Source organism: Loxodonta africana, chromosome 4 (assembly GCF_030014295.1).
Source record: "Loxodonta africana isolate mLoxAfr1 chromosome 4, mLoxAfr1.hap2, whole genome shotgun sequence".
Lineage (NCBI taxonomy): Eukaryota > Metazoa > Chordata > Mammalia > Proboscidea > Elephantidae > Loxodonta > Loxodonta africana.
In genome coordinates, this window is record NC_087345.1 from 8,662,016 (window position 1) to 8,685,928 (window position 23,913).

The 23,913-nt window shown below is 52.2% G+C and overlaps 1 protein-coding gene across 3 annotated transcripts in view; it reads right to left on the reverse strand.

Annotated features, from left to right (window-relative positions):
• SAMM50 (SAMM50 sorting and assembly machinery component) overlaps nucleotides 1–22,991 on the reverse strand; it is a 41,250-nt gene extending 18,259 nt beyond the window's left edge. Inside the window, exons 1-11 of one of the 3 annotated variants that reach the window (XM_064283401.1) lie at nucleotides 22,315–22,578; nucleotides 18,095–18,205; nucleotides 15,688–15,768; nucleotides 14,781–14,882; nucleotides 11,042–11,129; nucleotides 9,900–10,006; nucleotides 9,114–9,244; nucleotides 8,797–8,884; nucleotides 5,531–5,659; nucleotides 4,516–4,587; nucleotides 3,451–3,537 (exon numbers count right to left, since the gene is read on the reverse strand). In XM_064283401.1, the coding sequence (XP_064139471.1) occupies nucleotides 3,451–3,537; nucleotides 4,516–4,587; nucleotides 5,531–5,659; nucleotides 8,797–8,884; nucleotides 9,114–9,244; nucleotides 9,900–10,006; nucleotides 11,042–11,129; nucleotides 14,781–14,825 (747 nt within the window). In that variant the 5' untranslated portion in view covers nucleotides 14,826–14,882; nucleotides 15,688–15,768; nucleotides 18,095–18,205; nucleotides 22,315–22,578. Of the gene's footprint in view, nucleotides 1–3,450; nucleotides 3,538–4,515; nucleotides 4,588–5,530; nucleotides 5,660–8,796; nucleotides 8,885–9,113; nucleotides 9,245–9,899; nucleotides 10,007–11,041; nucleotides 11,130–14,780; nucleotides 14,883–15,687; nucleotides 15,769–18,094; nucleotides 18,206–22,314; nucleotides 22,579–22,837 lie in introns of those variants that run through there. The other 2 variants (XM_003419718.4, XM_064283400.1) reach the window with 2 other exon arrangements.
• Nucleotides 22,992–23,913: the final 922 nt, after the last annotated feature.

Here is a 23,913-nt window from a genome sequence, read left to right on the forward strand (position 1 = left end):
AAGACCTCTTTAAAGTATTGAAAAGCAAAGATGTCACCTTGAAGACTAAAGTGCATCTGACTGAAGTCACGGTGTTTCCGATCGCATCACATGCATGTGAAAGCTGGAGAGTGAGTAGGGAAGGCCGAAGAAGGGCCGACGCCTGTGAATTGTGGTGCTGGCGAAGGATACTGACTATACCGTGGACTGCCGGAAGAACGAACAAACCTGTCCTGGAAATATGACCAGAATGCTTCTTAAAAGCAAGGGTGGTGAGAGTACATCTCACTTACTTTGGGCACGTTATGAGGAGGGACCAGTCCCTGGAGAAGGACACCATGCTTGGTAGAGGGTCAGCGAAAAAGAGGAAGACCTTCAACAAGATGGATGGACACAGCGGCTGCAACAACGGGCTCAAGTGTAACAACTGTAAGAATGGCCCAGGACCGGGCAGTGTTTCATTCAGTTGTACACAGGGTCGCTATGAGTCGGCATCGACTCAATGGCACCTAACAATAACCGTTTTCTTCATAGCATTTATCACCACCTGTTATTTATATACTAACATACCCGTTTACATTCACTAGAATGTAACTTCCTCAAGAGCAAAATTTTTGTCTTACCCAGTGACGTATTCTTTGTGCCTGGACAGTGCCTGGCAGCCGGTATATATTTGTGGGACAGGTGGATGATGGGTGGGTGGCTGTGTAGGTGGGTGGGTAGACGGATGATGGGTGGGTGGTTGTGTAGGTGGGTTGACAGATGACGGGTGGGTGGCTGTGTAGGTGGGTGGGTAGACGGATGATGGGTGGGTGGTTGTGTAGGTGGGTGGGTAGACACGGATGAAGGGTGGGTGGGTTGACACAATGGGTGGGTGGTTGTGTAGGTGGGTGGGTAGACACGGATGAAGGGTGGGTGGGTTGACACAATGGGTGGGTGGTTGTGTAGGTGGGTGGGTAGACGGATGATGGGTGGGTGGTTGTATAGGTGGGTGGGTAGACGGATGATGGGTGGGTGGTTGTGTTGGGTAGACGGATGATGGGTGGGTGGTTGTGTAGTTGGGTGGGTTGATGGATGATGGGTGGGTGGCTGTGTAGGTGGGTGGGTAGACGGATGATGGGTGGGTGGCTGTGTAGGTGGGTGGGTAGACAGATGATGGGTGGGTGGTTGTTGGGTAGACGGATGATGGGTAGGTGGCTGTGTAGGTGGGTGGGTAGACGGATGATGGGTGGGTGGTTGTGTTGGGTAGATGGATGATGGGTGGGTGGTTGTGTAGTTGGGTGGGTTGACAGATGATGGGTGGGTGGCTGTGTAGGTGGGTGGGTAGACACAGATGATGGGTGGGTGGGTTGATGGATGATGGGTGGGTGGTTGTGTAGTTGGGTGGGTTGACAGACGACGGGTGGGTGGCTGTGTAGGTGGGTGGGTAGATGGATGATGGGTGGGCGGTCGTGTACGTGGATAGACGGACGATGGGGGGGTTGTGTTGGTGGGTAGATGGATGATGGGTGGGTGGTTGTGTAGGTGGGTGGGTAGACGGATGATGGGTGGGTAGGTGAGTAAGTAGAAGAGCAGATGACTGATGAGTGATGGCAGGATGATGGGTGGATGGACGATTAAGGAGTGACGGATGGATAACGGATGGGTGGATGGATAAATGGATGGGTGGGTGGATGACTGATGGGTGGTGGATGGGTGTGCTGGTGGGCGAGTGGGTGGATGGATGGATGATGAGTAGGTGGGCAAGTGGGTAGCTCAATGGATGGATGACTGATGAGTGGATGAGTGGATGAATGGATAAACAAGGAGATGGGTGGGTGGATAGGTGAGCACTACCTTAGACTTAAGCACAGGAAATACAAACACAGTGGAGGGAAGCGCTAGCTTGATCTGGGAGGTTAGAGAAGGCTCACAGAAGACATACCTATATCGACATTTTCAAGGCAGGGAGCAGGAATTGAAAAAGCGAGCTACAGACAGATGAAGGCAGTGTACGCACAAATGCCTGAAGAGCGAGCCCCATCCTTTGGGAAACTAGAAGTTGTTTAGCAGAGCCAGTACACAGGGAAAAGGGGGCAGTGATTAAGGAGCATAGAGCCGTGTGTGCCACAAGAAGGGGCATGAACTGTTTATGGTAAGATGTGCATTTAGGTGACAGAAGGAGAAGGGGCAGAGGTAGAGAGTGGGGAGGGGAGGGACAAAGCTGCGTCGGTGCCACGGGTGAGAAAGAGGAACTCCGGCGGGGAGAAGAGACCGGGCCTGGTGCTCGCTGGCTTTGGGAGTGAGGACTTGGAGCAGTCAGAAAGAAGTTTGCGGCCACTAGCAAAAGGCTGTGAAGTTGGTGAAATCCGGAACCCGGACTATCTGGCAGCATGGGAACCTGGGGCCCAAGAGAGAGCGAGCTGGGCTGGATCGGGAGCTGCAGCGCACGGGTGGGAGCTGCGGCCACAGGGAGGCCGAGATCCTCCGGGACAGCGTGCCCAGTGAGAAGACCTCCAGGAGAGCCCAGGGGAAAACCACATTTATGAGGCAGAGGAGGAGGTAAAGCCATGTACAGACCCTGAGAGGGAGAAGCTGAAAATACAGGAGAGGTAGGCATCATGGAGCCAGAGAAAATAAGTGAGGAGCAGATGCGAAGGACAAGCACGCAGACCACAGCAGCAAGTGCAGGGAGAGGGACCAGAAGGAAGAAACCTGGAAGGAGCTCACTGAGTTTAACGCCAGAGAGGCCCGGGGCCTCTGGCAGAGTGGAAGCAGGAGGAAGGCGGGAACCAAATTCAACCTGCAGCGAGCCAAGGGCTGAGTGGCAGTAGTGATGAGTGCCTTTAAAATAAGCTGTCCAGAAATGACCAGACTACTGCAGTCATACTGCCCTTCTCGCCCCCAAGTGTAAGGTCAGCGAAGAGACTGGCAGCTGCCATGTGGCAGGGAGCTAGCTGTCCACAGTCACCAATGCGCTGGGAAGACTTGGGGAGTAACCCAGCTACCCCCTCAGCCTGGACTCTACTGACTAGGTCAGAATTCGGTCACTTACTCCTCATTTCCTGAGTCAACTGAGGGACACTAAAGCAAATTGGATTAAAAAAAAAAAAAAATCCTGGAAGCACTCAGAGCCCAGCAGACTTGGCAAAACAGGGCAGAGTTTCCACAGAAGTGACATGATGAAGAAAAGGAGATGGGTGTAGACGTGTCCTTGAACCACACTTCCCGGAAGGCCCTGAGCTGGTAAACAGAGAAGGTGCTCTTTTCTGGTCCCGTGTGAAATAACGAATGGAAATTGTTTTCAAAAGAGAATAACCACCACTTCTTCAATTCGGGCTATGTTTAAAAGACCGAATACTCCCGTTTAATGCATTAACGCCCTGGGATTTCACTTGCGTGCTTTAGAGATTCAGGAACTAGGACCTTCTAACACGATCCCAAAAGCAAGGGGTGACATCGCAGGTGCCTCCATCGTGATTAGATACTCACTGAATCCAACACGAGCTGTTTATTCAACTGGAGCTCAAAATCTTCCTTTAGGAAGCTCACGTCTCCCCCGGTGTAGCCTGCCAGCTCCTGCAGGAAAGAGTCCTCAGTCAAGGCGGAGCAGATACTCCTTATGGGGCCACTAGATGGTGTGGTTGCAATCACCTCACCGGACCACTTCTGTCTCCTGGAAGACGACGTTCTAGCTGTTCTACAAAGTAACTCAGGGCTGACAGAGAGATGTGCTGACTACAGCCTGTTATTCCCACAGATGAGAAAACACTGGCTACAGGGACAGTTCACGAGAGCGCTCACAACAGACACAGCTTGTCTGGCCTAATCAGTGTCTGGGGAGATGAAGTAACAGCCAACCATTTACAGGGAGGAACACTGCCTATCAAGCTCTGGTTTCGAGCTGCTTCTCTGGGCGGAGGCTGCGGCCACCTGGGCGTATGCCCTGCACGGTGACAAGTGGCTGGAGCACAGGAGGCTGCCCACGTGAGGCCTTGTAGCTCAAAACTGCCCTCCCCGAGGTGGGCTTCCACTCCTCCTTGTGCTGTACTGTTGTTCATCTTATAAGAGAGAATGATGGCTCGGCTCCTCTGCCTCGAAAAAAAGGGAAAATGAAAGGCAGACTAAGCACTAGAGGCGGGGTCACCTCAGCATGGTGAAGCCTGTTCCCTGCGTGGACCTCACTGACATTACCTGTCTGACCCCTGCTGGCACACACACGACAACCCCTGCCTTCCACTGTTCTTTAACGGGCAACCAAGGAAACCACTCACACCAAATCACAGCTGACCCTGGTCTAGTTTGTGACCCCACCCCAGGTTCTGTGGGGGTAAGAGACAGGGCTGCAGAGAGCAGGGAACAAGCCCAGGGCCGGGAGCCCCAGAAGGGAAGGCGACCAGCACGGTGTTCACTGTGACAGGAAGAAGCACAGTATTAAAAATGCCCATACCTGGGTGTCCCTGTCCCCCGGGGCACTCAAGCCTGCAGACACCTTACCCAGTGTCAAAAGCCTGGCTGCCCTCTGCCCTGCACAGGTGATAGGTGAATGAACATTACCTGGTTAATTTTCAGCAAAGCCCCTTTTCTTGGTAAAATGGAAGAATTCCGAGAGTCAATGACCATCGCGTGCTGGAAGACATTTGGTGCGTTTTCACTTCAAACAGTTCTATAAAGTAGCCGACACTTACTGAGCGCCAGCTATATGCTAAGCACCGTTGTACGCGCTTCACAAACATTAAATCATTTAGTCCTTATAAAAGCCCTGCAAGGAAGGCAGATTAGTGCCTCTGCTTTACAGGAGGAGGCTGGAGCACCCACAGGGTACCAGCTGGACCTTCGAAGGAATGAAGAATTCATGTCAATTAGGTGAGCGCTGACCGCCTCCACTGGGGTCATTCTCTCAGACAGCAAGGCTACTCAGCCTGCGTTTTAATTCTTTTGGAAAGCTTTTATCCCACAGTCAGCTCTTAGGCACGTTTTTCCCCATTACCACAGATGATATCGTGAAAAAAACAACACGTTATTAAGAAAACACAACGTGAGGTAATGGACCATAAACTCGCAGAATGCCTGGAAGCCACCATTTTCAACAACGTTTTATCTGCCCAACCCCAAAGTTTTCGGCAGAATATAATCTGTGATGCCTGTCAATACGCCCCGATGTTGGCTGAGACATTTTTCCAGTTTACAACAAACACATCAGTGACTGTGGGGATGGAGCAGGACCGGGTAGCAGTGACCGTGGGGATGGCTCAGGACCAGGAAGCGGTGACCGTGCGGATGACGCAGAACCGGACAGCGGCGACCGTGGGGATGGCACGGGACCGGGCAGCAGTGACCTTGGGGATGGCTTGGGACGAGGAAGCAGTGACCATGGGGATGGTGCACGACCGGGCAGTGGCGACTGTGGGGATGGCTCGAGACCGGGCAGCAGCAACCGTGAGGATGGTGCGGGACCAGGCCACGATTTGTTCTGTTAAACCCAGGGCTGCTGTGAGTCAGCAACCTGACGGCACCCCAACAGGCTGTATCAAAAAACTTAGCTACTTCCTCAGACGAGAGAAGTCCTCACCGAGAGAGATGACTTAAGTGAATGTCCGCTCTCCTTTCGGACAGCAAAGGAGGCTGTTCTGGAGAGGCAGCCCAGCTCTCGCCACACGCCTTCCCACTTCACGGTGTGGCTGGTTTTCCAGATGGGAATCTGCAAACACACGGAAAATGGTGACCGGCCTGTGATTAAACCCTTCTGTACTATCCACACTTCAGGAAGTTGTCCCAGATCACTTTTTGGAATGAGGCATCCCTAAATAACTAATTAGTTATCTAAGTCACAGTTCCTCAAAAAGGAGGTAGGGAGAGAGGAAGAAAGATGGAAGGAAGAGGCAGGACGGAGGGAGGGAGGGAAGGGGAGCTGAGGTGGGATGAAACACTGCTCTGCAGTGTCAGGACCGAGCTGTGGTGAGGCCTGGCTCACTCATCTGAAAGCTGCAGGCAACTTTATAAGCAACAGGCATCCTTCCTCCCCAACCTTTGTAAAGGACAAGGCACCCAGGATGACATGACACACACTCCGCCCAGTCCTGAGCCCTTGTCGGAAGCCAGGCCCAGTGACCCAGATGACTCCCACAGCCCTGACAAGAGCTGGGAGAGAAGGCTGCATGTGAGCTACTGAGCGTCCTTCCCACAGACACAGCCCGACCCAGGGGACTCTGGGGTCAGGACAAGAGGACAGGCCTCTTTGCCTGACACTCTCCCTGAAGCCACGACAGTCTGTCTCATGCTTGCTGGACAGTAAACCAAGTTGTTGGGTGGCTTCAGAAGGTATGGCAGTAATGTTGCCCTTGGAAGACCCTGGCCACACCCCCCATCCCTCAGCCGGAGTGGCCCAGGCTGAGTCCGACACTGGGTATGCTCTGCAGCCGCAGGCCTGTGGGAGAACTGAGCCACTAGGGGTGGGCACCGTCGCCGGCCTAGAACACCCCATCCAGCTTCCAGGGTGGGAAAACAGGAGAACCACTTCAACGCAGGTTTTCATCAAGCACCCAGAAGATAGCGTGCCAGGCGCTGGGAACCACAGTGCCGGGTGGGCAACCTGTTCATGGCCAGTTCTGCACTAAGCTGCCTGAGGGCCAGTGACTCGCCCAAATGCCTGCGAGAGGCGCAGAGCTGACCTAACCATTTCTCCATTCCTTGTACAGCAGCTCTTAACAAGGGCGGTACTATTCCGAGGAGAAACATCTCTGGATTCACCGCTAGGGGACGAGCAGGGGCCAGAGCATACAGGCTCGTTGTGTGTGAGATCACCTTCCTTCTCTTATTCAGCAGGCGGGCCCCTGCCCTCCCTTCAAGGCCCAGCTCCAGCATCACCTCTTTGGGGGCCCCTTTCTCAGCTCCCTATTCCTAGTCAGATTCACCCCCTCTCAGCTCCTATGGGTAGAATAAACAGTTAATGCACTCGTCTGCTAACTGAAAGGCTGGAGGTTCAAATCCACCCAGAGTCACTTTGGAAGAAAGGCCTGGCAATCTACTTCTGAAAAACCAGCCACTGAAAACCCCATAGGTGTACTCTGACATGGGGTCATCGTGGGTCGGGGGCACCCACTGCACTCTGATCATACTTCTTTCTACCCTAGACCCCAACTCCTCACGTGCTCAATCTGCTGATCTATTAAGCCAGCCTGTGCCTGCTCTCCCCCACGGGTCTCCCCTCCCGTCCACAGCCGTGCTGGCAGAGCAGGGTCAGGCCACAGCTGCAAGAAATGACAAAGTGGGCCTGTCTGAGCAGCCGCCAGCACAACCGTCACACCTCTTACTGATTACCCATCAGTGCTGTGCCCCCTCCTTTGGCCAGTTCCCCCATCTGTTAGCACGCTCCTGCTTCACCAAGCTCCTGCTTCATGCAGGCACCAAGGAGACAAAATGGGCACGATGAGGTCCCTTCCACCTGGAGTTCCGTCTAGGGGCACAGGAGTGGGTGGGGGAAGGTGGCCAGCTCCCAGCCTCTCCCTCCACGGCACACCTCCCCTGGAGCCCATCCCAAAGCCGGTTCTCTCAGCTCTGCCCTCTCCGTGTGGATACCAGGGGCTTCTGCTCTCCTAGGAATCTCTGCTCTTTAAGAGGCCTAGAGAAAAGGGGTCAAGGGGAGACACAGGAGAAAGCTGGGGACAACCCCTGGTGCCTAACCACAGCTGCCTCGCTGGTAACCATGGCCTGAGGGAGCCGGGGATGGCAGAAAAAAGCATTTGCCTGGGTAGCCCCTTTGTACCCCCACCACAGGGCACTCGGGGATGACATCAGAGCAGCAGAGTACCTGAGGGCCACTCATCTCCAGACAAGGGAAAAGACAGCGGCTGGGCAAACGCTCACGGATGTGTGTGTCTCCGTCCTGAGCCTGGCGCCCAGCCTGGCCACTTGGCCCATGTTGGTGACCCTGGTCTGCACCAGCAGCAGCCTTCGCAGCTTACACTCTCAAAGGCTTCCAAGCACTAAGAGAGGAGCTGTATCTACTTATCTCATTCCACCTTCACCACTGCCCTGCAGGCCCCTGGGGGATGGTGTTATTACTACTCCCATCCTACAGACGAGGAGACTGAGTCATCACCCCAAGGGCACCTAGCTGTTAGTGGCAGAGCTGGTTCCCGCCCAGGCACTCTAACTCCCAAGCTCAGCCCTTCACCAGGGCTGTGGTTCTCCAACTTCAGCATGCGTAAGAACCACTGGGAGTGTGGTGGGCCGAGAACACACATTTCTAACCCGCTCCCAGGGGCTGCCGATGCTGTGGTCTGGGGGTTACACATGACGCTCACACACAGCACTGTGTCTTGAGACCTTTCCCCACGAGCTGACACCTGCGATAGGGATGCAACAATAGAGAAACGGGTAGAAAGGAAGGAGTCAAAATAGCAAGGTTCATCGTTAGGTCCCCAAACAGTCACTTGATATGAATTCCATTTGTGACATTTAATCACATCCTTCAATTAAAAAAAACTTCAGTGTGAATCAATAATGGAGGCTTCAGTGATCTGAAGTGACTTTGCTGCTACCAGAAACTGTCGATCTTAACATAGGTGAGAAGCACAAACAGATGGAGTGGCACTCGGAAGTCAGGAGCAGAGTGACCTTGGTCAGGATGGAGGGGCCGTCACCGTGTGCACCGGCCCTGCACTTTGCTCATCAAGAGGCAGCTGACAGGGAGCTCAAGGAACAGAGGGCGCCAATCCAAGCTCAGACCACCAGCAATTGTCCTCCCCTTGCCCAGCCTCCCTTCTGCCGTCTTTGGGTATCATTGACCATGGCTTCCACCCAGCTCCACAAGGGAATGACCAAAATGCTACTTACGCTATACTCGGCTGACAGTCCTCTGTCTGTCTCCCGAAGTGAGCTCCAAGGAAACTGCCCAGTAACTTTATACAAGTTTACAGAGAAACTAGAAGGCAACGGGACAGAGCTTTAAAAGCTGAAAGTGATTATAACTCGCAAACGTTTAAATCAACAGGTTTAAAAATACACTCTGGGGCTCATCTTCACGAGGAAACATCTAGCGTGCTGACACTGTCGAGTGGCGGCTGAGTCTGCACGGCTTCTTTTCACATACAAGCCATCTACCTTAACTTTTAACCAGGCCACTGAACTCAATGAGCTGTTGGGCTTCCTACTTTCTTTCGAAGTTTCCGGGCTGTGGTTTGAAGAAGGACAAGCCGTACGATGTTTCCTTTGTTCCATAGGAAAACTGAAAAGTCACCTTTTCTGCACGTCCTAGAAGATTAGGGAGTTTGAGGCCAAGTACCTAGAAGAAAAAGAAAAACAGCAATGGCCTGAGATGAAGAAATAACTCCATTTAATAAAGACTATGCTAGCTCAAACCTATCAAAGATCACAGAGATGGAGCAGGACCACGCAACGTTTTGTCCTGTTATACACAAGGTCATCCCGAGTCAGAGCCAAGTGGACGGCCGCTAACAACAGTAACAATACGAGCCGAGACAGTCTCGTAACAACAGAATAAAACGTAGACTACAGACCTGGGCTTTCACTTGTAATTGCTTTTATTCTTTAAAAGTATGCCTTTGCTGAGTGCACGAGCCCTGCATATGAAACTGATAAACGGGGGGACAGGTAAACTTGCCAACTGTGAAGCTCAAGGACATTAGTCCTATGGGTTAGGAGCTCACGAGAGTCTGAACAAAAGCCTACTGATGCCAACATTCCCCAAATTGCTCCTAATGTTAATATTGCCACCAAACAATCCCAAACACGTTGTAATCCACCCTAGGGAGATTAAAGAGACACCACCAATAACAATAACCTACTTTCAAAACAAGATTAAGGTACATGAAATGAGAAAGAGCTCTGAAACCAGTATCAGCTTTTAGAACGTCGTCACATTTTAAAAACTCTTAGTTCCAAGTTCCAACACCAAGAAGGAGAAATGGACACCATACCATGCTGCCTTCGTTGTTCCCAACCATGGTGTTGTAGCTGCCTGTTAACCTCCTTAGCTCAGTCACTTCAAACGTAACGTCTAAACCGTTTGGAAGTGCATCGTCACCTAAGGAGACAAAAAATACCAGACGGTAAGACACCCAGAAGCCCTCATTTTATTTTACGTCCCACTGCTGGAAGTTCATTTTACTTTGCGAGCCCCTTTGGAAAGTGCACCATCTACTCTAAAGCTCAAGTGCGCTCCCACACAAACACAGACTGCAGCCCCAACTCTGCTGCGGCATGGAGTGCCTCACGACCCCGTTTCCTGATTATTTTTCTGGCTTATCTTTCACCATTCCCATTCCCCCACATCTGCCTTCCGGTTCTTTCGGGCACTGGGGGCCACCTGAGGAGCCATCTCTCTGGCTGCTGGGTGCTACCCCTCTCCCCGGAGCACTCTCCACCCTCCTCTGACCAGCAGGCCCTACTCCCCAGACTAACTCAGCTTACCTATCAGCCCCCCCGCAGGAAACCTCTGGGACCCTGTCCCCTGCCCCGCCCCGCCAGACAGGGGAAAGTTTCCTCTTCTAGCCCCCTTAGGGCATGTATCATCCGGCACTGTAACCCCTGATTTGCCTGTCCCCCACCCTGCCCCTGGCCAGAAGCTCTTTAAGAAGAGACGACGTGTTTGCAGCCGTGTCCCAGTACCCAGCACAGGGCCTGTTCCAGGTCTTCCTAATAAAGAAGCAACACTAAGCTGGGAGACGTGCTCAATAGCACACAGCAAACAAGGGAATGAGCAAAAACCAAAACTGAAACCTGCCTCCTAGTGGATCCTCTTAGCAAAGCACACACTGAGATGAGCCCACCAAGAGCCCATTTGGAAGCTGCTGGGCCAGGATGTGCCTGACGCAGCCTGGGTTCCTCCTTCAGGATCCTTCTCTCAGAGGCCTGGGGTAGTCCAGGATTCAGACGACCGTATCCTCGCAGTTCACCGCTCCACCCCATGGCCTGACAGAAAAACCCAGCCACTTCCAGAGACTGCTAACTGCCAGACCTTTCTGTCTGATGAACCCGAGGCTCTATGTACAAAGAGCTTTTCTATGATCCTGGAGGACAGAGAAGGGAAATCACAGAGGTACTACATCACAGTACAGACCTTGACATGTATCGATCAAAACGTCCACTTGTCTAAAAATTCCAAGGCGAAGCAGCCTTTCACGAGCCTCGTGAGATTTCCGCATTACCTGCAAGAGGGGAAAGAGACAGAGGCTGCATTCTTGTAAAACGGAGAAACCCAACTGGTGGCTGTACGACCAGGCGAGCACTTTCCACTTGGTGCTACGTCACTAATCACGGAGAAGAGATGGCTACCAAGACGACATGAAAGAGCAGACAAAGCACCTAACAGGGCAACAAAAACCCGATTCTAAAGGGCAAAACCCAGCCTGAGGCACAAAGCAGTGTACGTAATATAATCCCTTTTATAGAAACAAAATAAATAAAAGACCCCCACAGAAAGCCTGGCATTGCTTCTCTGGAAGGGCTCACAATCAACTGTCAGCAGTGACTATGCAGTTATTCTGTGCTTTATAGTGCGGTCTGGGTTCCTGAACCACACACACATGGTCTGTGTTTTCCCATCAGGCCAACGGCAGGTCATAGGGCATTATGAGGCTGGCAGTCCAGGAGTCCTTTTTTGCTGGAGGGAAAGTAGAGGGCAGGACAGGCACCAGGAGGATCCCGAGTAAGGGGAGCTACCTACATTAGAACCCCCAGCAGGGGAGAGACAGGATGCCATTTCCTCCTCAGAAAGCTTATCATGGGGGTGAATATAGGTCTTTGCTCAGAGGGGGAGAAAAGTAGAGCCAGAGGAGGCCATGAGGAGACTCTGCCACAGACCCAGGGAGAGGTGATGGAGACTGACCAGGTGTTGCCATGGTGTAGAGAGAGAACGGACGCTAGAGACGTCGACAGGCAGAGGCCAGGTGACGGTCACTGGTTAGCCACTGAACACAAGGGTGAGGAAGGAGCTGATGAGAACTTCTGGCTCTAGGCTTTGCACGTGGCTACGGCGTGAAGGGACAGAGGTGGAGGAATAACCAGGGGCTGGGGTGAAAATAGACAGTGACTTTGGGATCTAGCCATGCAGAGCTGGAGCTGTCCGTGGCAATTCCATGAGGAAACACCGAGTAGGCGGCTGCATGAAGGGACTGAAGCTCTGCAGGGGAACTGGCTGGAAATAGAAGGGGTCCTCGGCAGACAGGCTGCAGCTGGAAGCTGGAAGCTGGAAGCAGGGAGGGTGTGAGCAGATCAAAACTGCTCCTTGCAGCAAAGCAACACATAAGGGTGGTCACAGGGAAGAAGCTGACCAGGGAGCTAACACAAAGGGATGAGAAGTGGAAGCAAACCCAGGAGTGGGACCCCAGAAACCAGGGTGAGGGAGAACGACCAGAAAGAGGGAGGACATAAACCAATTCAAAAGACAAGCGACGGAGCAGAAGAAATATATTTAACGTAAGTGACACAGAGATGGTTTCTTTAATATATAAGGAGCTCTGATAAATTAACAAAAACACGCAACCTCATCCGTAATTAAAACAAAAACCCAAACCCATCGCCATCAAGTCGACTCTGACTCATGGTGACCCCACAGGACAGAGCAGAGCTGCCCCACGGGGCTGGTGGATTCGAACTGCAGACCTTCCTGTTAGCAGCTGAGCTCTTGACCATCCATAAATAAGTGAATGCAAACTAAAACAGTGAGAAAGGGCTTTTCACCTAACAGGCTGGCGAGGATTACAGAAGTCTGATGAGACGCAATGCTGGGAAACGGACCCTCTCCTGAACTGCGAGTAGGAGTGTAAAAAAACAAAACCAAAGCCATTGCTGTCAAGTTGAGTCTGACTCACGGCGACCCTGTAGGACAGAGTAGAACTTACCCATAGGGTTTCCAAGGAGCACCTGGTGGATTTGAACTGCTGACCTTTTGGTTAGCTCTTAACCACTATACTACCAGGGTTTCTGGGTAGGACTATAGACGCCGCCATCTCATTAGAGAGCAATATGGCAGCGTCTGCTGAAATCAGAAAGCACACCCCCTGTGACCTCCTCACCCCACTTCTAGGGATTTATCCCACAGATGCACTCTCAGACGTCCACAGAGACACAAAGATGTTGACAGCAGCACTGTCTGTGAGAGCACAGCACTCCGCTAACTGGGATGTCCACGAGGAGGGACCTGTTCACGGTATGCAAACGATGGAAAGTCCCCGCACTGAGCTACCACCGTGCAGCCATATAGCAGGCTGCTATGTGCTGATGGGAAAAGGCGTAACGTGGAAGATGAAAGGTGAGAGAAAATGTGTGAGATAAGAATTTTATTTTTTTAAGGATATATGTGTTCATACACGTGTATAAAGTATTTGGAAGGATGCATCAGAAACTGTTGGTCCTGGTTACCTCTGCAGACTGGGCCTGGGTGGGGTTAGTCCTGGTTACCTCTGCAGACTGGGCCTGGGTGGGGTTAGTCCTGGTTACCTCTGCCGACTGGGCCTGGGTGGGGTTAGTCCTGGTTACCTCTGCAGACTGGGCCTGGGTGGGGTTAGTCCTGGTTACCTCTGCAGACTGGGCCTGGGTGGGGTTAGTCCTGGTTACCTCTGCAGACTGGGCCTGGGTGGGGTTAGTCCTGGTTACCTCTGAGAGAGTGAGACTGAGTGGGGCTAGTCCTGGTTACCTCTGCAGACTGGGCCTGGGTGGGGTTAGTCCTTGTTACCTCTGAAGAGTGAAGCTGGGTGGGGTTAGTCCTGGTTACCTCTGAAGAGTGAAGCTGGGTGGGGTTAGTCCTGGTTATCTCTGCAGACTGGGCCTGGGTGGGGTTAGTCCTGGTTACCTCTGGAGAGAGCTGGGGTGGGGTTAGGCCTGGCTAACTCTGGAGAGAGCTGGGGTGGGGTTAGTCCTGGTTACCTCTGAGAGAGTGAAACTGAGTGGGGCTAGTCCTGGTTATCTCTGGAGAGTGGGCCTGGGTGGGGTTAGTCCTCGTTATCTCTGAAGAGTGAGGTTGGGTGGGGTCAGTCCTGGTTACCTCCAGAAAGTGGGCCTGGGGATTGGCCAGCAAGAGGGAAACGTGTACATTTTGTTCATACCCTTCTTTACGTTTTCATTCATACACATACAAATACGTACATATGTGTGTATATTTATATATTTTTGGCTATGCTTATAAATACTTTAAACTTTAAAAAAATATATATACTTTTTTTTAAAGTGGGAGTGGTCAACGGTGTCACACTTGTGAAAGGTCCAGTGTAATGAGGACTGGAAGGAGCCAGCTAGATCTGGCCACGAGGAAAGCAGTGACCTTTGCCCAGGAATGTTCAATGCGGTTCCAAAGGCAGAAGCCCACAGAGAAGGGAGACGGGTGGCAATCCAGGCAGGAGACTGGCTGATTAATAGAGTGGGGGGTGACGGGTGAGGATGGGCCAATGGGCTGGGGGGCTGAGAAGCAGCTGGAGGGGGGCGTTACAAATATTAGCTCCCTGCAGGGTTGGTGAGGCCGGACGGAGAGAGCAGTAGAGGGCACTCGGAACAGGGCCTGGTGAGGAAGGCTGGTGGTCAACAGCACCAGCTCCTAGAAGAGGCCAGGGGTCGTTCTGAAGAACACAGGGATGGGCTGGCCTTGGAAAAGAGGGCAGACGCTTCCTCCTCTGAGGTATACAGACAGGAGGTAAGGGCGGATGCAAACATATTTGAGTTTGTGGGAGGTTCAGGGAATCGGGGGTTCAGCTCTGGGAGGTGAAGGCAAGGTCTTCGGTAGAGAGGCTGGAGGCGGGATACACAGTGGTCTGAGGAGACAGGGAGACCTACCGGCCCCTCAGAAGGGAATGGGAAATACTCACATCAATTAGGTTCTTTGCCTTAAAAACATCTCCAATTTCATACATGATGATATCATCTTTAGTCCTTCCAAGTCCATCAAAATGAACGTGCTGAACAACCACCTAAATGCGACAAGAGGACGCTGGTTATTAAATACGACACTGGGCAGAAATGAGGCAGCAAGGCTAAAGACAGATATCTGCAATTCATTTCCATCTATTTCTTTATTTTCAAGTTTAAGGACCCATTCTTCTTCTTAACTTTTTTCTCCTTATTTTTCACACCTTTCCAAAAAAAACTGGCCACTGGGCCTTCTCCTTTGCTAGGTCCTCACTTTCTGGAAAAGAAACCTACAAGTCTCTACGGCCAGAGGAGCACCGCCCACGGCAGCCCCGAATCCAGGCAGTCCTCAGAGGCCCCAGCTCCGCCTTCCTAGTGTGCATATCTCGCTAGGTACCTTCCAGAGGTTCCAACCCAGGAGGAGAAATGCCTCTGCAGAGAGCCTCTAACTTCCCATCCTCCACAGAGAGCCTCTAACTTCTCACCTTCTGCAGAGAGCCTCTAACTTCCCACCCTCCGCAGAGAGCCTCTAACTTCCCACCCTCCGCAGAGAGCCTCTAACTTCCCACCTTCCGCAGAGAGCCTCTAACTTCCCACCCTCCGCAGAGAGCCTCTAACTTCCCACCCTCCGCAGAGAGCCTCTAACTTCCCACCCTCCGCAGAGAGCCTCTAACTTCCCACCCTCCGCAGAGGGCCTCTAACTTCCCACCCTCCGCAGAGAGCCTCTAACTTCTCACCTTCTCACTGGAATGTAAACTCCTTAAGAGAAGAAACTGCTTCCCCACTGTTCATAAAAGCTGCTTATCAGAGTGAGGACTCAGTAACTGCTTACTTCACTCATTCACTCAATAAAAATGGACTGATTACCTAGGAGCCAGGTACTGTCCTCAACTCTGTGGACACAGCAGTGAGTAAAACATAAATCTCTGTCCAAATGGAGCTTATGTTCTAAAGGGGAGAGAAATAGGTAATGTGTTTTGAATCATAAACCCACAGCTGTCGAGTCAATTCCAACCCATAGCAAAACGACAGGACAGAGTAGAACTGCCCCATGGGGTTTCCAAGGCTGTAATCTCTATGGAAGCAGACTGCCACATGTTCCTCCCGCAGAGCGTCTGATGGGTTCGAAGCGCTGACCTTTTGGTTAGCAGCCGAGTGCTTAACCACTGCACCACCAGGCCCCCTCACGTTGTACAACAGGCGGTAATAAAGAAGGGTGGGGACGGGGAGTACTAGGGGAATTGAGAAGATCTTAATTAAAGAATTTACGAACATGTACTTACATTTTTTCAGGTATATTTAAATTTCAGAGACAACAAAGTTTAGGAAAAGCACTTGAGACCCAAGCTCATTTTTCTGGGTACAAGACGTGGAAGTATAAACTTAAGCGTAACTTGAGCTTGTCCTTGAAGTACTTCTTGTTTATAATACAAATACAAAAATGCATTTGCCTAAGCCTGCCAGGCAAATAATCACTAAGGAAAAAGCTATTTCTCTAAAACCAGAAACTCTGTTTCTAACTCACCAGTCTTTGGAAAAGTTCATTCGTTACAAACTCTTCTTTGATAAAAGTATTGAAATGGGTTCATCTAGTGGCTCACTGAAGTGCCTGCTCCTAGTGACAACGACACCACGGCCGGCAGGTTCGTCTAGCGGGGCACTGAAGTGCCTGCTCCTAGTGACAACACCACCGCGGCCGGCAGGGTCGTCTAGCGGGGCACTGAAGTGCCTGCTCCTAGTGACGACGACACCACGGCCGGCAGGGTCGTCTAGCGGGGCACTGAAGTGCCTGCTCCTAGTGACGACGACACCACGGCCGGCAGGGTCGTCTAGCGGGGCACTGAAGTGCCTGCTCCTAGTGACGACGACACCACGGCCGGCGGGGTCGTCTAGCGGGGCACTGAAGTGCCTGCTCCTAGTGACGACGACACCACGGCCGGCAGGGTCGTCTAGCGGGGCACTGAAGTGCCTGCTCCTAGTGACGACGACACCACGGCCGGCGGGGTCGTCTAGCGGGGCACTGAAGTGCCTGCTCCTAGTGACGACGACACCACGGCCGGCGGGGTCGTCTAGCGGGGCACTGAAGTGCCTGCTCCTAGTGACGACGACACCACGGCCGGCGGGGTCGTCTAGCGGGGCACTGAAGTGCCTGCTCCTAGTGACGACGACACCACGGCCGGCGGGGTCGTCTAGCGGGGCACTGAAGTGCCTGCTCCTAGTGACGACGACACCACGGCCGGCGGGGTCGTCTAGCGGGGCACTGAAGTGCCTGCTCCTAGTGACGACGACACCACGGCCGGCGGGGTCGTCTAGCGGGGCACTGAAGTGCCTGCTCCTAGTGACGACGGCACCACGGCCGGCGGGGTCGTCTAGCGGGGCACTGAAGTGCCTGCTCCTAGTGACGACAGCACCACGGCCGGCGGGGTCGTCTAGCGGGGCACTGAAGTGCCTGCTCCTAGTGACGACGGCACCACGGCCGGCGGGGTCGTCTAGCGGGGCACTGAAGTGCCTGCTCCTAGTGACGACGGCACCACGGCCGGCGGGGTCGTCTAGCGGGGCACTGAAGTGCCTGCTCCTAGTGACGACGACACCACGGCCGGCGGGGTCGTCTAGCGGGGCACTGAAGTGCCTGCTCCTAGTGACGACGACACCACGGCCGGCGGGGTCGTCTAGCGGGGCACTGAAGTGCCTGCTCCTAGTGACGACGACACCACGGCCGGCGGGGTCGTCTAGCGGGGCACTGAAGTGCCTGCTCCTAGTGACGACGACACCACGGCCGGCGGGGTCGTCTAGCGGGGCACTGAAGTGCCTGCTCCTAGTGACGACGACACCACGGCCGGCGGGGTCGTCTAGCGGGGCACTGAAGTGCCTGCTCCTAGTGACGACGACACCACGGCCGGCGGGGTCGTCTAGCGGGGCACTGAAGTGCCTGCTCCTAGTGACGACGACACCACGGCCGGCGGGGTCGTCTAGCGGGGCACTGAAGTGCCTGCTCCTAGTGACGACGACACCACGGCCGGCGGGGTCGTCTAGCGGGGCACTGAAGTGCCTGCTCCTAGTGACGACGACACCACGGCCGGCGGGGTCGTCTAGCGGGGCACTGAAGTGCCTGCTCCTAGTGACGACGACACCACGGCCGGCGGGGTCGTCTAGCGGGGCACTGAAGTGCCTGCTCCTAGTGACGACGACACCACGGCCGGCGGGGTCGTCTAGCGGGGCACTGAAGTGCCTGCTCCTAGTGACGACGACACCACGGCCGGCGGCAGATACTCACGTCTTTGTTTTCAAGGATCTCCTGTTTCGCTTCTGGTTCAACTTCCACAAATTCGGCTTCTTCTCCCAAGGCCCCAAAATCAGGACCTCCCACTGGGAGGGGCTCCAAACTCTGAGGGGAAGAACCACAGATCAACAAAGTTGTAACATAACAAAACCACGATCTTTAGATGGTGTTAGAGAACACTGAGTGCCCGGTTCCGCGTGGGGAGCGGAGGCGGGGACAGGACAGAAGCGGAGCGCCGGGCAGATGTGAGCCGCTGTTCACGGGAAGTTCCCGGGTCGGTGCTGAACTCCTTGGTGTTCGCTATATCGTTTTAATTCATTATATCATAATTAACAAAGAGCTGAAACTGATGACAGCGTACCACGAACCAAGGATTATGGCCAATCTAACTCTGTACACCTGAGGCCCATTTAAAGGAAAGAAGTCATTAAAAAATAAGGCACCACAGAGACATTTATCAAGGGGAGAAGGAAAAATAAAGAACCCTGCTTTCCTGTTGTCATAAAAGTATTCTGATTTTTTGAATCAAAATAGGATAGCTACATTGACACACTAAATTACCAAGAAAACATTTTGCTCTGGGCCCTGATAGATCTTTTCAGGTCAGAAAGTCTCGTTCACACACTATAAGGAGCTACACATGCTCACAGAATGGCCGGGAAGCTGTCAGTCCCCAGCCTGAACTGACACCGTCTCAAATGCTTGAAAGCATGTCCTGAATAAGGACAGGCTACACCAGGTTTAGTACATTCAGGGAGACGTGATGATAGTAGTAAATGTGTAACACATATCATATATACTTCACATACGGCCAAAACCAAAAAACCGAGTCAATTCCCACTCATAGCGACCCTACAGGACAGAGGAGAACTGCCCCACAGGGTACACAATGAGCTGCTGACAGATGTGAACTGCTGACCTTCTGGTTAGCAGCCGAGCTCTTAAGCGCTCAGCCACTAGGGCTCCTATATATGAGAAGTAATACGTAATAACAAAGTGTTCGTTCACTTCTCGTGTATTCCTACATTCGCCTGAGCTTAACCACAGGGACTCCCAGGTACCCCCTGGAGATGGCTTCAGGTCTAGCGTGGCACTGGGTGACTATGAGAAATAACCGAGTTTGGAAAAGCTGTGCTAACCAACATCTGCCTATCTCCTTGCTTCACCAATTCCTGGCAATGAGACAGGTTTAAAAGTGCACGGGTGCACAACATGAACGTTAACCACTATTACTGAACTACACATGTAAAATTGTTGGATTGGCAAATGTTATGTGTATTTTTACCATCTTTCTTTTGTAAAAAGCTTAGAGACAGGTTTGACATCTGTGGTACATGGGGCCATGGGGACACTCGACAGCTCCACCAGCACATCTTCACGCTGTCACTAGCTCTTTGGGAAGGTAACCGGCCTGATACTGTCATGTCCCCCTTTCCTATCCATGCCCTAAACAACTCTGATGGCCCTACAGGGATAGAATCCAACTAGATTCTTCAGCAGGGCCACAAAAAGCTTCACCACAAGGCCCTCGTCTGCTACTCCAGGGTCGATCTCCCCACTCCCCGACCCTCGCATCCTTGCTTTTGCACACCTTGTTCCCGCTGCCCAGAATCACTTTTCCCCTATGCAGCTTACAGATCCACCGTAAACGTCGCCTCTGCTGTGAGCCACTCCTATCTTCCTCGGGAGGGCCCAGCCCTTCCTGCACAGGGACATCTCTTGATCCTAGAAGTTTGTGGCCTCCTCGGGCACCCCTTCTTTTTCTTATTTGTATCTGCCCTGGCATGTTAGAAGCCCTCAGGAGATACTCGTGGAATGGATGAACGAATGAAGTTTGTTGTTATTCCTTCACTGGACAAGAATCTCCTCAGTACTCAGCATGTGCTAAGCGCTGGGAACACGGCAGTGCAGACAACCAATATCTGCATAAGAAAAGTTTACACAAGGAAAAATAAAATCAAAACTAATTAGATAAAAAGTAAAACATATTTACACAAATAAAAAAGAAGCTAATGCTGGACAAAGAATACACAATTGCGTATCATTATTCTCCCATTTTTGTTGTGTAATATTTCAAAACGGAATCATCATTACTTCTCAGCAATGGTGACCTGTTACCTGCACCATTTCATGAACACGCTTCTGGGCTTAAGCTTATACAGCACAAAAAGTGTACTGAAGTGTGAGAATTCTGCATGGGATACACGGTACAGTCAGGAATGTGTGCACTTATTTTGTTTGTAATCTCAGTGCTTAGCAAACATGCTTTGCCTAGGCACAAAGTTCATATTCCATTATGCTAAAAAAAATCCCATTACAGTTTCTAAAGTCTCAAAGTACGAAACAAGGTTCACCAGAGACCCCCCCGCCAGACCTACTTGTATTCTTTAACCTGAAATTTAGACCTTAAGTTCAAGAGATGGTGTCTCTGTGGTTGCTCAGGTACACCAAAGCTTAATGTTCTAAATTCATGGTCTCACAGACAGATTCGTTCATCACCAAATACCATGACGAACCTACTATGTGACAAGCACTTACAAAACCCTCATCCTCACAGAATTTATATTCCAGTGTCTGGAAGAGCAGGTAAGGGGTAAGGATTTGATAAAATCAATTAAAATAAGTCTTTGCATCTAGCCATTAGCCTTTAAGCAGACTAGTCTACCAATCTGTCCACAGGTTTTTACTGAGTTCCACATGCCAGGCACTGTGCAAGGCATGGGGGGACAGGACATAAAATCAACTTAATGAGTTACAATCAGCATTTTTAAAGTGATATACACTAGAATCAAACAGAAAAGATAAAAATACATAACAAATATTAATAGTAAATATTTTTTTTTTACAAAACTTTTTTTCTTTTTTATTGTGGTGAAAATATACACCCCAAAACACCTGCCAACACAACTTTCACTTTTACAATTTAACAACATTGACTACATTTTTCACATTCTGCCACCATTAGAGTCCTGATTGAAAAAGTTTGAAAACCAGTGGCTAGGGGGATGTGAAATCACAGAATTGCAGACACACACACACACACACACACACACACACAAAATATCCCTAGCACTTATAACAGTGTCAGGCACGTAAGTAGGCCATCAGTAAATGTTAGTTAAATGAAAGTATGTTTAAAGATGCTAAAAATGTAAGGCAAGTAAGATGCAGCTCCTATAGGAATATCTAGAAACACAGAATCTAATAGGATAAGACCAAAAAGCAAACAGAGCAACAACACAGCACAATATAAATGGCACCAGAGGAAAAATGCCAAGAAAACTAGCAGGACACCCAAATGAAGGGATGTAGGAAAAGGTTATGGGAAGTAAAGACGGGTGTGGGGTGGGTGACCAGGGAGGGAACTGTGTATACAGCACAGTCCTGAGCACAGCAGACAGCAACAGGGCTTGTTCTGAACAAAAGCTATGCGAAGAGGCACTAAGTGCAATTCCTGATGCCAGGATGACAAGTCTGTACTAAGCTCTTGTGGAAGCCACCGGGAAACTTCTGAACAGGGCAAGTGAAACAACCCATGCCACAGGAGAAAAGTAGTGATGAGGGCCGGAAGTCAGGAGGTCTGAGTCTAGAACGTCCTGCGGCACCAACACTGTGATCCTGGTCAAGTGACTTTCATTCTCTGGCCCTCAGTTAAGATTATCATAAATGAGAGCATTTGGCAAGGAGTTACGAAGAGCCAAGAACCGAAACTGCTGAGTGCTGTTAAGTGGATTTCAACTCGTGGTGACCCCATGTGACAGAGCAGAACTGTCTCAGAGTTTTCAGGCTGTAATCTTTTTTTTTTTTTTTTTTTAATCTTTATGGGGGAGGCCTGGTGGCATAGTGGTTAAGAGCTCAGCTGCTAACCAAAGGTCAGCCGCTCAAATCCACCTGCCGCTCCTTGGAAACCCTATGGGGTGGTTCTATTCCGTCCTGTAGGATCGCTATGAGTCGGAATCGACTCAAAGGCACACAAAGCCACCAATTTTTACCGGAGCAAATAGCCAGGTCTTTCTCCTAGGGAGATGCTAGGTGGGTTCGAACTGCCCACCTTTAAGTTAGTAGCCAAGCGCTTAATTAAGTACTTCACATGCGTTGTGTCTTTTAATTCTCCCCATAACTGGTAAGGAAGGCACATACTATCACCACCTCCACTCTAAAAGGTGAAGCTAAAGCAAAGAGAGATCCCGTCTTTGCCCGGTAAACACGTCTACCTGACTCCTAGGTGAGTCTGCACTCGAAGACCTCAAAGACTCTTCCTGCTCCAAGGGTCTCGGGTGACTCCAGCGGCGGCTGGGCAGGGAGACGGGACAAAATGACCAGAAAGGGGCAAAGACACCCGAAACGGCTGAGGGGAAGTCAAGTCACGGAGAAAGATAACTTCTCACAAGCTGCTGCAGGACTTTACGGAGAGTTCACTGGGAGCTTCCGGGCCACCTGTTGAGTGACCTTGGGCAAGGCAGGTCCCTCCTCGGAGCATCGGTGTCCTGCCCCGCGCCGCGAGACCCGCTGGCCTGCGGCCACGTCTCTGCAGCCTCCCGCACCCGGCCCCGGAGGTCCGCGCGGGGACGCTGCCCGCGGATGGCCGGCCCGGCCCGTCCCCGTCCCCTCGGGCCTCCGGTCCCCGCCGCCCTCGACGCTCCCGCCCCGGTGGACGCGCGGCCGCAGCCCAGAGAGCGTCTCCCCGCGGGCCCGCCACCCAGGAGCGACACAGCCCAGGGTCACTGGGCCTCTTACCCGAGCGTGCACCGTCCCCATGGTTCCCTCTAGGCCGCCGCTTTGCAGAGCACTCGTCCGGTGAGGGCCGAAGGCGAGTCAGCGGCCGCGGAGGTCAGCGAGCCTCCCACAAGCCCCCTAGACGCTGCGCACCGGGGGCGACCATGATGCCCCGCCTCCGTCCCGCCCCCGTAGCCCAGGGCGCCTCCGCTCATTGGGCCCCTTGAGCCCGTGACCCGGATCTTTGCTCCGGACGCCGGAAGTGCTGAGGCCTGGCGACGGCGCAGGCGCAGAGTGTCCAAGGACGCAGTGAGGCTCCTGGCACGTGGATGGCTGGTCTGCCTGACGGTTGGCCAGGAGCCAGGCACCTGGAGTTGCGGCTGGAAGAAGTCGACTCGTGTTCTAGGCCGTCACTCAACTCTCTCCTTTTACCCTCCTGGCACCCCGACACAGCGTAGGACTTCTCGCTACACCCAGCCCGCAGCAGTGGATCTCGCCTCCCGCATCGGGTGCTGCGTCAATCCCGACTGGTGCCCTGGGTCCTCGTCCTGGGTGCACGGACCCGCTGAAGCCCTTGAAGCCCCTGGGCTCAGTGTCCTCCTTGGTGAGATGCAGGTGATGGTCATAGCTACCTCACAGGGTTGGACTGAAGGGCTCCTGTAGGAGAGAGCGTATGTCAAACCGCCCGTTGCCGTTCATGGCGCTTAGTAAGCAGGGAATGTTGGCTGCCGTCGAGTTGATTGCGACTCAAGCGACCCGATAGAATAGAGTAGAACTGCCCTGTAGGGTCTCTATGAGTCGGAATCGACTCAAGGGCAATGGTTTTTTTTTAATTTACTTGCTTCATATGCATGTGAAAGCTGGACAGTGAATAAGGAAGACCAGAAAAGAACTGATAGATTTGAACTATGGTGTTGGTGACGAACACCGAATGGACTGAGTCTGTCTTGGAAGAAGTACAGCTAGAATGCACCTTGAAAGTGAGGATGGTAAGACTTCGTCTCGTATATTTTGGACATGTTACCAGGAGGGACCAGTACTTGCAGAAGGACATCAGGCCTGGTAAAGTAGAGGGTCAGAGAAAGAGTAAGACACTC